The sequence below is a fragment of the Ranitomeya imitator genome, chromosome 3 (assembly GCF_032444005.1).
Source record: "Ranitomeya imitator isolate aRanImi1 chromosome 3, aRanImi1.pri, whole genome shotgun sequence".
In the NCBI taxonomy this organism is placed as follows: Eukaryota; Metazoa; Chordata; class Amphibia; order Anura; family Dendrobatidae; genus Ranitomeya; species Ranitomeya imitator.
Window position 1 is genome coordinate 277,207,448 of NC_091284.1, and position 14,796 is coordinate 277,222,243.

Genomic DNA, 14,796 nt, shown 5'->3' on the forward strand with positions numbered 1-14,796 from the left:
CACAAATAAACAAGTGTTTTAAATTAAGGTCTTTATTATTAAGGGAAAAAGAAATCCAAACCTACAGGACCCTGTGTTAAAAAGTGATTGCCCCACCACTTAAAACATAAATTAACTGTGGTTTATCACATCTTTGGGAATCTGAGTTCAGATTCCCGAGCCACAGCCAGGCCTGATTACTGTCACACCTGTTCTCAATCAAGAAATCACTTAAATAGGACCTGACTGACATATTGAAATAGACCAAAAAGTAACTCAAAAGCTAAACATCATGCCATGAGCCAAAGAAATTATGGAACAAATGAGAAACAAAGTAATTGAGATCTTTCAGTCTGAATACGTATATAAAGCCATTTCTAAACCTTTGGTACTCCAGCGAACCACAGTGAGAGCCATTATTCACAAATAGCAAAAACATGGAGCAGTGGTGAACCTTCCCAGTAGTAGTCAGCAAATCAAAATTACTCAAAAGCGCAGCATCAACTCATCTAAGAGGTCACAAAAGACCCCACAACAACATCCAAAAAACTGCACGCCTCAGTTAAAGGGAACCTGCCACCAGTTGTCACATAGCAGCTAATTCCCTAAATCCTTATATAACCCCGACTCCCCCAGTATAGCCTCAATAAAATTTTATGATTTCTCTGGCACTGTATTCGAATCATGTATGTCCTGTCCGATAGGCGTGGCTTTGGTCTTCTCCACCCCTCCCTTCGGCTGCTATTTGCCACCCTGGACGTGGGTGATGCCGCCTCCATCATCCTCATCGACGCAAGATATCTCATGCCTGCGAAGATAAATCAAGCAGTATGGTTTTCTGCATTGCTCGCAGTTGGGCAAAGCAAAGTGCGCAAGGTTTAGGGGCAATCAATTTTTAACACAGGGCCCTGTAGGTTTAGATTTCTTTTTACCTTAATAATAAAGACCTTCATTTAATCCATTAACGACCGCTGATACGCCTTTTCACAGCGGCAATTAGGGGTACTTAAACCACAGCACCGCTTTTTAACGACGCTGTGGAAAAAGTGTACAGCACCCCCCAGAGTTGGAATTTCTCCAGGGTCTTGGCTAACGGGGGGTGAGCGAGACCCCAGAGAACATGATTCAGGTCGGTTTTTACCGACCCCGGGATTGCGATCGCCGTTATTAACCGTATAACAGTGACCGCAAAAAAAAAAGTCCAATTTGCCATTTAATTTCTCTCTCCTCTGATGTGATTGCACATCAGAAGAGAAATAGAGTCCCCATTCCCCCCGGTACCTGCCGGTGTCCCTGGGTCCTCCTGCTTCCCCCCACGGCCGCCAGCGTCTTCTTCTGGTAAGAAAATGGCGGGCGCATGCGCAGCACGCCTGCCGAGATCTGCCGGCCGGCACCCGGCAACAATAGAAGATTTTTCCTAATGGTTCATTTTGATCTCTGTGATAGACCCTATCACAGTGATCAAAATAAAAAAATAGCAAATAAACCCCCCTTTATCACCACCTTAGTAAGGGAAAAATAAAATAAAAAATATATATTTATTTCCGTTTTCCATTAGGATTAGAGTTGGGCTAAAGTGAGTTGGGCTAAAGTTAGGGTTGGGGCTAAAGTTAGGGTTAAAATTAGGGTAAGAGTTGGGGCTAAAGTTAGGGTTAGGGCTAAAGTTAGGGTTAGGGTAGGAGCTAGAGTTGGGGTTAGGATTATATTTATGGTTGGGATTAGGATTAGGGATGGGATAAGGGTTAGGGGTGTGTGAGGGTTAGGTTTGTGGTTAGTGTTATGGTAAGGGGTATGTTGGGGTTAAGGTTGTGGTTAGGGTTGGGATTAGAGTAAGGGGTGTGGTTAGGGTTATGGTTTGGATTAGGGGTGTGTTGGGGTTAGGGTTGGAGTTAGAATTGGGAGGTTTCCACTGTTTATGCACATCAGGGGCTCTCCAAACGCGACATGGTGTCCGATCTCAATTCCATCCAATTCTGCATTGAAAAAGTCAAACAGTACTCCTTCCCTTCCGAGTTCTGCCGCGCGCCCAAACAGTGGTTTACCCCCACATATGGGGTATCGGCGTACTCAGGACAAATTGCACAACAACTTTTGCAGTCCAATTTCTCATGTGACCCTTGTGAAAATAAAAAATTGGGGGCTAACAAATCTTTTTTTGTGGAAAAAAATGATTTTTTATTTTCACGGCTCTGCATGATAAAGTTTAGTGAAACACTTGGGGGTTCAAAGTTCTCACAACACATCTAGATATGTTCATTGAGGGGTCTAGTTTCCAAAATGGGGTCACTTGTTAGGCTATATGCACTCGTTCAGGTTTTTTCGCGGTAAAAACGCTATAAAAACTCATTAAAAATGCATACATTATGCATCCTATCATTTAGAATGCATTCTGCATGTTTTGTGCACATGATGCGTTTTTTTCCACGAAAAAAAACGCATCGCGGTAAAAAAAAAGCAGCATGTTCATTAATTTTGCCGATTTTCTGCGTTTTTCCAGCTATTCAATGCATTTGGGAAAAAACGCACAAAAAACGCGCCAAAAACGCATGAAAAACGCATGCGGATTTCTGGCAGAAATGTCCGGTTTATGTCAGGAAAATTTCTGCAAGAAATCATGACGTGTGCACATACCCTGAGGGCTTTCTACTGTTTAGGCACTTCAAAGGCTCTGCAAACGCAACATGACGCCCACAGACCATTCCATCAAAGTCTGCATTCCAAAACAGCGCTCCTTCCCTTCAAAGCTCTGCCATGCTCCCAAACAGGGTTTACCCCCACATATTGGGTATCAGCGTATTCAGGACAAATTGCACAACAGCTCTGGGGGTCTAAATTCTCCTGTTACCCTTGGGAAAATAAAAATTTGGGGGTGAAAAGATCATTTTTGTGGAAAAAAATATTTTTTTATTTTCACGGCTCTACGTTATAAACTTCTGTGAAGCACTTGGGGGTTCAAAGATCTCACCACACATCTAGATAAGGTACTTGGGGGGTCTAGTTTCCAAAATGGTGTCACTTGTGAGGGGTTTCCACTGTTTAGGCACATCAGGGGCTCTCCAAACGCGACATGGCGTCTGATCTCAATTCCAGCCAATTCTGCATTGAAAAAGTCAAACGATGCTCATTTCCTTCCGAGCTCTGCCATGCACCCAAACGGTGGTTTACCCCCACATATGGGGTATCGACATATTCAGAAGAAATTACACAACAAAGTTTGTGGTTCATTTTCTCTTTTATATTTGTGAAAATAAAAAAAACTATTTCTGAAATAAAATGTTTGTGAAAAAAGTTAAATGTTCATTTTTTCCTTCCACATTGCTTCAGTTCCTGTGAAGCACCTAAAGGGTTAATTAACTTGTATGTGGTTTTGAGCACCTTGGGGGGTGCAGTTTTTAGAATGGTGTCTCTTTTGGGTATTTTCTGTCATGTACACCCCTCAAAGTGAGTTCAAATGTGATGTGGTCCCTAAAAAAAATGGTATTGTAAAAATGAGAAATCACTGATCAACTTTTAATCCTTATAACTTCCTAACAACATCTAGATTGTGAGCCCCAATGGGGACAGTGATGATAATGTGTGCAAAACTGTAAAGCGCTGCGGAATATGTTAGCGCTATATAAAAATAAAGAATAATATTAACAAAAAAAAATGTTTCCGAAATTGTGCTGATGCAAAGTAGAAATGTGGGAAATGTTATTTATTAAGAATTTTTTGTGACATACAGTATCTCTCTGGTTTAAGGGCATAACAATTCAAAGTTTGAAAATTGCTACATTTTCAAACTTTTCACCAGATTTCCATTTTTTCAGAAATAAACGCAAGAGCGCAACGAAGAAATTTTAGCACTAACATGAAGTACAATATGTCAAGAAAAAAAACAATCTGAGAACCAGTGGGATCCATTGAAGCGTTCCAGAGTTATAACCTCATAAAGAGACAGTGGTCAGAATTGTAAAAATTGGCCTAGTCATTGAGTACAAGATTGGCTCTGTCACTAAGGGGTTAAAAACTGCATTTTGTATTTACTTGTATTATCTTTGTCTAATATTTACATTTGTTTGTTGATCTGAATCATTTAAAGAGTGACAAACATGCCAAAGAATAGGAAATCAGGAGGGGGCATAGGTGTACTGACCAGTAGAACAGTCCCTCATTTCTCCACATCACCTGAGAGCACAGTTACAGTTTGAATAGATAGCGGTACAGCATGTCAGCTGTCATGTCATTCACAGACTAAGGGGCAAAGTATACCAACGGTTTGGTGATGCATGCCCTTTCTGGAATCACCCTTTTTGCATGTATGTAACAAATTTTGGCCGTGACGAGTTAATACATATTCATGGGTTTTGATTGTAATCTCAGCTCATGCAGAATCATCTCTTTGTGACAAAGTACATGCAGACGCTCCTCACTATGACAAAGCAATGTGGTCTAGCTATTGGTAAGCAATGGTTGCAGTGCCATGATTGCTTGTGTCTATCTAGGCACCAAATGTTAGAATCCCCCACCCCCCAATATATAAAAGCACAGCATTGCTCTTAGAGAGACACAAAGCAACACTTCCTCACAGACACAGTCACAGACACAGTCACTGACAACATGATGCAGATATACAGATTTACATTTCTAACAAGATGGCAGGATATTGCATGCACACCGCACTGTGCGCCCGCTCACATATGTGCCCTGTTATACAATACCTTTCCATGAGGCGCTCTGTGACAAATTGTGGTCAGTCTTGAGGGGTCCCTGCTCAGGGCGGTGAACACAGATGTGAAATGCTCTGTATTTCCAGCTGTCAGCCAGGAAGAGAGCCAAGAGATTACTAACCCTTTTCACACCAACACAAGGCTGAGGCGCCCCTCCTCGCATATTAACACATTCACTGCCGACACTTCCCCTGGACCGCAGTCTGATGTCACTTCTGCTTCTATAAGTGCATCACAGGACACATGCGGGGCTGAGGGATCACTGCCTCCACCTGACTGATACCTCTGACAATAACCTGTCTGATGGAGAGAAGCTGGACTGCCTGCTCATCAGGGATGATGTCCTGTCTACATGTGACCGCTGAGAGCAGGGATCGGCTGCAGCGGTTACATGAGACGCCACAGCTGTAGCCAAGTAAGTAAACGCTGGAGCAGGGGGAATATAACAGGTGAGCATGATATGGGGGGGTTCTTTCCATCATTTTCAGAAGTTGACCAAATGTTTTATTATCTCGGAAAACCCACAGCGCCAGAGGTCGCTTTCCTGAAGCGGTTTGCCACCATACTTGCCAGTCGCTTTCACTCTAAACTCATCATTATTTCTATTAATCCGCCTTTAAAAGATGTTGTGACCATATACCCTTCAACTGGTCAAAAACATGGATAATTAGCAGAAGGTCCATGGAAAGACCTAGCTAGGTTTAGTGAAATCTACTGAAAGTATAAAATAAACCGAATACCAAATATAACTCAAAATCACAGCTATTGGCATGCATGTCCTAGACAGCTTGTAGCGCAATGGCTGGCACCCCTGCATGGTGCCCCCTTCTCCCTCCAGGGACGCCGGCTTACTCACTGCTCCGGTCCTGCGGTGTGGTTACACGGTGTGCTCCTGCCTCTTCCTGGTTTGTGTACTGCAGTGACCAGCAGCGTACTGAGTGCATGCACTGCCCCTTTAACACCAAGTAAATGCCCTCAGCCTGTTGCTGATCCAGTATCCCAGACTGGTGTGTCTGAACACTGGTGTATCACTTATCCAGATCTGCCTAGGAGTGGTACCTTGTGGCTACCTGAAGCCCAGTCTGTCTCCACCATCAGGAGCTCCAGTGTGCTCTGGGTAGATGCTTAGCTACGCCCCTTCCTAGGCAGGCCCTGTCCTGCTGCACAGTGGGTCCACAAATCCACCTCCACCACCTTTGGGCGCAACAAAGCTAAATCCATCAACGCCTTTATTTCTTCTATTTGTTGCTGCATTCCTCAGACATCAGCTTTTCAATTCAAATGACTAGTTAAGTGCTCCCTTCCTCCCCAGGTTATCTGCCTGCCATGCACCCAGACACTTTAACTTGATTAATAGCTCATTTGTCTGTGTGACGTAAACAGCCAAGCAAAAAATTTCTAGGAAATGCAGCAACACTTACAAGATACAAAGGTGTCCTTGGATTTGGCTTTTTAAGACTTGAATGTCCATATTAGAAAGGGGAGTTCATCTTACAGACATATTCTCTTTAAAAACAACAATGAAAAGGATGCAGGTCTGTCCCAAAGATACCTGAAAATAGCTCAAGAATCACTTCCTGCTCTTTTAGATTGTAAAGCTGTATGTATGTAGTATGTTGTATGTATGTAGTTTGTTGTATGTATGTATGTATGTTGTATGTAATATGTTGTATGTACCGTATTTTCCAGCGTATAAGACAACTTTTTAACCCCTGAAAATCTTCTTAAAAGTCGGGGGTCGTCTTATATGCCAGGTGTCGTCTTGTACGCCGGGTGCAGATCATAAAAGATCTGGACGAGATCTGAATCTAAGCATGCGCCGCCCCAAGCAGCCATTTTCCCAGAGGCCACCGCATCGCAGCAATGGAGCCTCAGGGCTTTGAGGAAATGCCGGAGGAGCCCCAACTCTGCACTAAGATACGCCGCCGCCGCCCCACAGCACAGAGCCCCGACGCTGCACGAAGAGGAGCCGCCGCCCCACAGCACAGCATCCACGCGGCACAAAGAGGAGCAGCCGCCTCCGCTCCCCAGCACAGAGACCCCACGCTGCAGCTACAATGAGATAAAGGGGGATACTCCACTCACACTTTCCTGTGAGACGCCCCCTCTTCGTCATCGGGACCACTCCCCCCCAAAAGGCACATTAGTCACCGGCCCTATAAGACGACACATGGCACATATAAGAAGACCCCCGACTTTTAAGAAGATTTTATATTTTAACTGGAAAAGTTGGGGGGTCGTCTTATACGCCCAGTCGTCTTATACGCCGGAAAATACGGTATGTTGTATGTTTGTGCTTTTTTTATACATTCAACACATTAGCCGGATGATGGGACTGCATAGCCCGACGGGTCTTGTAGTCCCATTGGACGATGCCTGCACACACACATGCACACACAGTGCCACACACACCCGGACAGCCAGCAGACCTAACGGACAGCCCGCAGACCACCCGGACAGGCCGCAGACCACCCGGACAGCATGCAGACCACCCAGACAGCCCGCAGACCTCCCGAACAGGCCGCAGACTACCCGGACAGCCCGCAGACCACCCGGACAGCCCGCAGACCCGGCATGGAGAGCTCGCAGACCACGCCCGCACACACACACACAGTCACCGCCCACACTCTTCCCCCCTCCGAACTGCAGCGTTTCCTCCTCAGCTAAACCGCAGATCTTTTTTACATCTGTGGTTTTGCTGCGGAAGTGCCCGACTCAATGCAAGTCAATGGCTGCAGAAAGTGAAACGCTGCAGTTCCGCGCAAAGAATTGACATGCTCCGAAAAAACAACACTGCGTTTCCGCGTGTTTTTTTTCGCAGCATGTGCACAGCGGATTTGGTTTTCCATAGGTTTACATGGTACTGTAGACCGCATGGAAAACTGCTGCAGATCTGCAGCGTCAAAAACGTGTGAACATGGCCTAATAACTGACTTATAAAAACAGACATACAGATGCCAAACGGACCACAATTCAGATGAAAAATTGGCCGTTTATTTTTCCAATTAGAAGTACAGCTGCGTCTGATCAAATGAAATACTGACAAAGCCCCTGATCCATTCATCAAGATGGCATTCATCCACAGATATTGAGGGAGCTGAGCTCAGTATTTGACAGACCGCTGTACTTCATCTTAAACTCTCTGTAACAGTGTCAGTGCCACAGGCTTGTAGGCTGGCTGACGTAGTACCGATATTTAAAGGGAATCTATCAGCAGGTTTCTCCTATATAATCTAATAACAGTATAACATAGGGAAGAAAGCCTGATTCCAGGGATGCATCCTGTACTGGGATGCTTAGTGTAGTATTTTCATAGAAAACCTGTTAGGCCAATGGAGTTATAGCAGAGATAACAGTTAAACTGTGCATAACCCTGTCCACACCACTGACTGGCAGCTTCCTGTGTACATTGTGCATTGTGAGTAGGATGCTAATCAGTGGTGGGGGCAGGGTTACACAGAGTAGCCTGACTGTTCTGCCCATGAGCTGTAGTCCTGGCAGTGTTAATCACCCGCTGATAAGGCCGGTTTCACACGTCAGTGGCTCCGGTATGTGAGGTGACAGTTTCCTCACGTACCGGAGACACTGACTCACGTAGACACATTAAAATCAATGTGTCTCTGCACATGTCAGCATGTTTTCACGGACCGTGTGTCCGTTTGAAAAACACGGACACATGTCAGTGTTCGTGGGAGCGCATGTATTACACGGACCCATTAAAGTCAATGGATCCGTGTAAAACACGTACCGCACACGGATGTTGTCCGTGTACAGTCCGTGTGCCGTGCAGGAGACAGCGTTACAGTAAGCGCTGTCCCCCCAGCGTGGTGCTGAAGCCGCCAATTATTTCTTCTCTCCAGCAGCGTTCGCTGGAGAGAAGATATGAAAAATCTTTTTTTTTTCCTTGGTGTTTAAAAAAAAGATCCCTGTCCCCAACCCCCTCCCACCCCCTGCATGTGGTACCCAGTCGGCACACGGGCGGCACACGGATGCCGCACGTGTGCCACACTGATGTGCCACAGGAGCACACAGACACGGAAAATTCCAGTACCGATTTTTCCGGTACCGGAGTTATCTGGACGTGAGAGACTGGACTAAAATAGCATTGAAACTACAATACACAGCCTAGTACTAGCGATGAGCGAATATACTTGTTACTCGAGATTTCTTGTCCTCCGAGTATTTTTTAGTGCTCTGAGTTTTAGTTTTTCTTGCCGCAGCTGAATGATTTACATCTGTTAGCCAGCATAAGTACATGTGGGGGTTGCCTGGTTGCTAGGGAATCCCTACATGTACTTATGCTGGCTATCAGATGTAAATCATTCAGCTGCGGCAAGAAAAGCAAAATCTCTGAGCATGAAAAAATACTCGGAAGACCCCCGAGCATGCTCGAGAAATCTCGAGTAACGAGTATATTCGCTCATCACTACCTAATATGTGACATATTACTAGTGTCCAGGTCTTGTGGCCTATATTATCCTATTCTTAGATTAAATACCAAAACCCCACTGACCTCCCTTTAAAGGGAACCTGTCAGCAGGATTGTGCACAGTAACCTACAGACACTGTCAGGTCGGCGCCGTTACACTGAATAAAATGATACCTGGTGATGAAATCTGTCTTGTGGTTGTTTCTTGTGTAATCTTTATTTTCAGTTTTCAATTAATGATGTGCTCGTGCTCTGGGGCGGCCTGTGGGGGGTCTGCATGTGGTGCAGACTGCTGACAGGTCACTGATCCCTCACTGACCTGCCCCCTAGCTTACATACTGTATATGTTATGGTTTGGTAAAAAAAATGACATTCATCTTGCAGGGGTCTGCGGCGGTGCCTGTGCTGTTGCACGATCGCATCTATGGTATGCATATTTTTACTTTAGTGTTATAAATTGCTTGAGAACAAAAAAAAAAAATTCTTCCTGAAAATGGAGCCGGCCGCACCTACGCAGTAGCATAATTCGGAACATGATAGATGCTACTGCACAGGCCCAATCCTGCTGACAGGTTCCCTTTAAGAAAGGTAATCCGGGCAACTACTGACATCAGTAGTGTGCAAAGTTTTTGATTGCATTATAAGAGATGACCTACAGAAATATACTGTAGATAATATAATAACTGACAACCAGCATGGATTCATGAAGACTACGTTGTGTCTAACTAGCATGTTGGGTTTCTATGAGGAGGTGAGTGCTAATCGGGCGTGAAGGTGCACCAAACTCTAGGCCACGCCAAGGCTGCACCGAAGCCTCCTCATTTACATATGAACTAAAAGTGATATTCTCAGGGACTGTACCAGTAACCGTGCTAGCATGGTTGTTATGGGGATAAGTCCTTTACAATGCTTTATTGCCCAGGTCATATGCATTCTTGGGGATGGACTCTCTATAACCAGTATTTGCGACTTTTTAGCGCCAAAAGTCACAATTTCGTTAAAGGGACTCTGTCACCTGAAAGCCATAGGGGCGGGGTTTTCGGGTGTTTGATTCACCCTTTCCTTACCCGCTGGCTGCATGCTGGCTGCAATATTGGATTGAAGTTCATTCTCTGTCCTCCGTAGTACACGCCTGCGCAAGGCTGAAGATTGTTCCCTCCAAATTCAGGTGACAGAGTCCCTTTAAGTATCAAAAATTCACCAAATTCAAAACCTTGCTCTAGACAGGGGCTTTAGCGAGATGCACAAAAAAATGCGACATTTGGTAAAAGTCGCATTTCAGGAACCTGCCTAAAACAGCTGAATAAGCAAAGTTGTAGAGGAAAAAAAAATAAAAAAAAAATAAAGGCAACTTATTAAAGAGTGGCACATATACTAAAGCCAACCAGGTTTTTCACAATATAGTACATACAGTACATTCAGCCAGACAATCTTTAACAATCTCAATTTCACAATTCTCAGGATGGAATCTTGGCGATTATTAGGATGAAGAGACCTGAAGTATTCTGAAGCAAGTTACAAAACTTGTGCAAAGTTCACAACTGTGTAAGAAAAACCATGCAAGTTTTAGATGTATGAATATTTACATCAATATAAGTTAAGATCTGTCCTCAGCTTTCACAATATAAACTGTATACTTATAGATACATTAGATCTGGTGAAGCTGGTGTATTTACATTGAAAATCAATATCAAAATGCTAGTTGTAAAATGTAAGGTTTATACAGCTATTCTATGAGTGCAGCCAGAGCTCATTCTGATATACATTTTCACAGTAAGTACAACAGCTCTATTAGGCTTAAAGAAGCACTCCTCCTCCCAACAAAGGTTTCATCCTCATAGTATACAGCCTTTCTGTATTAGAAACTGACGCCCCAGAGGATTACACAGCTGGGGAGGAGCAGCAATGCCGGTAGTGCTTACCTAGTAATGATATCATCATCCTCGTGTGTCACTTCTTTTGCCAATTTACAGTCAGAGTCACTTCCATAACCTGATTTTAATTCCTGGCTGCCAGATTCTAGAAGTTCTAAACGTTGGGTAATGCTGCAGATTCGCGATCCAGCGCGGAGAGGCATCGTGTGAGAGAACTGCCAGCCTCCTCCACCGTGCTCAGAACGGCAACCACCAAGTGAGGGCGCCTCTCCAGCTTGCAGTCGAGGACTAGCCTGTCCATAACGCCAGGACACCGGAGAGGAGCGATTGGATAGACTGGAAATACTGCGAGGATTGGCATCATCACTGTCATAACATGTCATATCTAAGGAGCTTAAAAAAAAGAACATATAAATGTACATCTCCAAGCTGTTATCCAAAAACAGGTCATTTAAAGGCGTTGTCTCATGTTTGGAAATGATTACAGTTCATTTAAAGGGGCTGTCTCATGTTTGGAAGTGATTACATTTAACTGCTTGTAAAAACAAGCAATTTCGTTCTTGTGAAAAATATTCTCCATTCTCAGAAAAGGAGGGATTTATCATTTTATATTTTACGTGGTCTACCAGACATTTGTGAATTTAGAACAAAACAAAATGAACCACTGATTTAGAATCAACAATATTATGGATTTAAAGCGCTTAGGGATAAATGGCTGTATTATTTTTTCAATTGTAATGTTTGCAGTTTTTGTATCTCACGGGATTTTAAAAGAATGTAATAAAGTATGCTTTTCACTCAGAAGACGAGAGCTGTATCTTGGGTGCCCTTTCACCTTTCTGTGGCTGCCTTTCACCTGTCTATGGTTGCCCATTCACCTATCTGTGGTTGCCCCTTTTACCTGTCTGTGGTTGCCCCTTTCATCTATCTGTGGTTGCCTTTTCACCTGTCTATGGTTGCCCATTCACCTATCCTGTGGTTGCCCTTTCACCTGTCTGTGGTTGCCCCTTTTACCTGTCTGTGGTTGCCCTTTCACCTGTCTGTAGTTGCCCCTTTCACATATCTGTGGTTGCCCCTTCAACTGTCTGTGGTTGCCTTTTCACCTGTCTGTGGTTGCCCTTTCACCTGTCTGTGGTTGCCCTTTCACCTGTCTGTGGTTGCCCTTTCACCTGTCTGTGGTTGCCCCTTTCACCTGTCTGTAGTTGTCCCTTTCACGTATCTGTGGTTGCCCCTTCAACTGTCTGTTGTTGCCCTTTCATCTGTCTGTGGTTGCCCTTTCACCTGTCCGTAGTTGCCCTTCACCTGTCTGTAGTTGCCCCTTTCACCTGTCTGTGGTTGCCCCTTTCACCTATCTGTGGTTGCCCTTTCACCTGTCTGTGGTTGCCCCTTTCACGTATCTGTGGTTGCCCCTTCAACTGTCTGTGGTTGCCCTTTCATCTGTCTGTGGTTGACCTTTCACCTGTCTGTAGTTGCCCTTTCACCTGTCTGTAGTTGCCCCTTTCACCTGTCTGTAGTTGCCCCTTTCACCTGTCTGTGGTTGCCCCTTTCACCTATCTGTGGTTGCCCTTTCACCTATCTGTGGTTGCCCCTTTCATCTGTCTGTGGTTGCCCATTCACCTTCTGTGATTGCCCATTCACCTATCTGTGGTTGCCCTTTCATCTGTCTGTGGTTGCCCCTTCCCCCTATCTGCGGTTGTCCCTTTCACCTATCTGCGGTTGCCCTTTCACCTATCTGCAGTTGCCCTTTCACCTGTCTGTGGTTGCCTTTTCATCTGTCTGTGGTAGACCTTTCACCTATCTGTGGTTGCCCTTTTATCTGCCTGTGGTTGCCCTTTCACCTATCTGTGGTTGCCTTTTCACCTGTCTGTGGTTGCCCCTTTCATCTGTCTGTGGTTGCCCTTTCATCTGTCTGTGGTTGCCCCTTTCATCTGTCTGTGGTTGCGCTTTCATCTGTCTGTGGTTGCCCCTTTTATCTGTCTGTGGTTGCCCTTTCACCTGTCTGTGGTTGCCCCTTTCATCTGTTTGTGGTTGCCCTTTCACCTGTCTGTGGTTGCCCCTTTCATCTGTTTGTGGTTGCCCTTTTACCTGTCTATGGTTGTATGGCAGCCCTTTCACCTGTCTGTGGTTGCATTCTTATTTAAGAAAACAATGGGCAGCTATAGACAGGTGATTTTATTAAATAACCCTTAAAGGGAACCTGTCACCTGAATTTGGCGGGACCAGTTTTCGGTCAAATGGGCGGAGTTTTCGGGTGTTTAATTCACCCTTTCCTTACCCGCTGGCTGCATGCTGGCCGCAATATTGGATTGAAGTTCATTCTATGTCCTCCGTAGTACACGCATGCGCAAGGCAAGATTGTCCTACATTTATCTCCCCTTAAAACATATTGTCTTAGGTAGCAAAACAATTCATAAAACATTACATTTGCCATGTCCAAATTCTACTGTCATCATTTTTTTAAACATTCAGTACTTTTATATCTTATTTTTAGGCAGATGAGGAGGTTTACATTTACATTTTTTAGCAGCACATTTTCAAGAAAAGTTTAAAACCCATTTTTTCAGGGACCAATTGGCTTGGATAAATATTATAAACTTGTAGATTGTGAGCCCTCGCAGGCAGGGTCCTCTCTCCTCCTGTACCAGTTATGACTTGTATTGTTTACGATTATTGTACTTGTTTTTATTATGTATACCCCTCCTTACATGTAAAATGCCATGGAATAAATGGCGCTATAACAATAAATCATAATAATAATAAACTACTACACACACCCGCATCAAAGTTTTGAAACGTTGCGAAACTTTTGAGCAATGTCAAATTGCGCTAAAATGTTGAGACTTTTCACGGTCTCACGCTTTTTTTCATCTACCTCCAACAAAGTGGGTGGAATTGGGGTGGGACGATGGCATGGCATTCCCAGCTCCTCAATTCATGCATTCCATATGCCACGAATCTTACTCCAGTCCTGGACTGTGGTAAGATTTGTGGTGAGATGCATGCAACTTTTCAGACACAATGGATTTATTAACAGGCTCTTAATGAACCAGCATAATCTGACGCCAGCATGCCCCCTTATCAAGACCAGCATGAAAAACGCCGGACTTGATAAATCGGGGCCATAATCTTTTTCACAAAACATATGTAAAGTGATATTTGGTCTTCTGTCTTGGCAAGGCTGGAAGACCCCAGTAAAGCATTGTATATTTGAAGAGATCGGGATATAATTCAAACAGCTGCTACCTACCTGTGTGTTACCTGAGAGCCACGAAGACTGGACATGGTGTCCTCCAAGTTTTGTCTCAGATCCAGAACATTTTGGACAGTTCTTTTTCTTTGAGTCTCAGGGTCTGAAAAAGATGACATTAAAATCAAAAAATTAAATTGGAAATCGATAGTTCCCCTTCAAAATCATTCATTCATTTTCATTTTACTCACTTAAATAGCACCAACTTATTTAGGGTTCATAATCAGAATTCCCTAGCAGTAAGTCTTTGGAGTATATTAGAATTTTGATATTTTTTATTTTTTGTAACTGTACTGGTGAGAAGGGCAGAAGAGCAGATGCCATCATGTTTTCTGTAAGTCATTTACCAACTCTGTGGAGTAAACTAGCCCGGAAAAGCCAAGCTCCCATTCCCTTAAGTTCTATTGAGAAGGACAACTAATGTTTTCCGGCAATTCATGGGAGTGTTCCTTTGACTTGTACAGTTTTACCTTTTTATGCAATGCTTTTCCCTAATGGTGCTTGCCTTTGTCAGCACCATATAGTTCAGTAATGGTTTATGGAACATGATGGTACAGA

General features: G+C 44.1%; 1 protein-coding gene across 2 annotated transcripts in view; it reads right to left on the reverse strand.

Moving 5' to 3' along the window:
• The window catches only part of NAV1 (neuron navigator 1), a 220,006-nt gene that overhangs the window by 185,339 nt on the left and 19,871 nt on the right, over window positions 1-14,796 (reverse strand). For both annotated transcript variants that reach the window (XM_069756486.1, XM_069756487.1), the window contains exons 3-4: window positions 14,239-14,341; window positions 11,040-11,384 (exon numbers count right to left, since the gene is read on the reverse strand). In XM_069756486.1, the coding sequence (XP_069612587.1) occupies window positions 11,040-11,384; window positions 14,239-14,341 (448 nt within the window). The remainder of the gene's footprint in view (window positions 1-11,039; window positions 11,385-14,238; window positions 14,342-14,796) is intronic.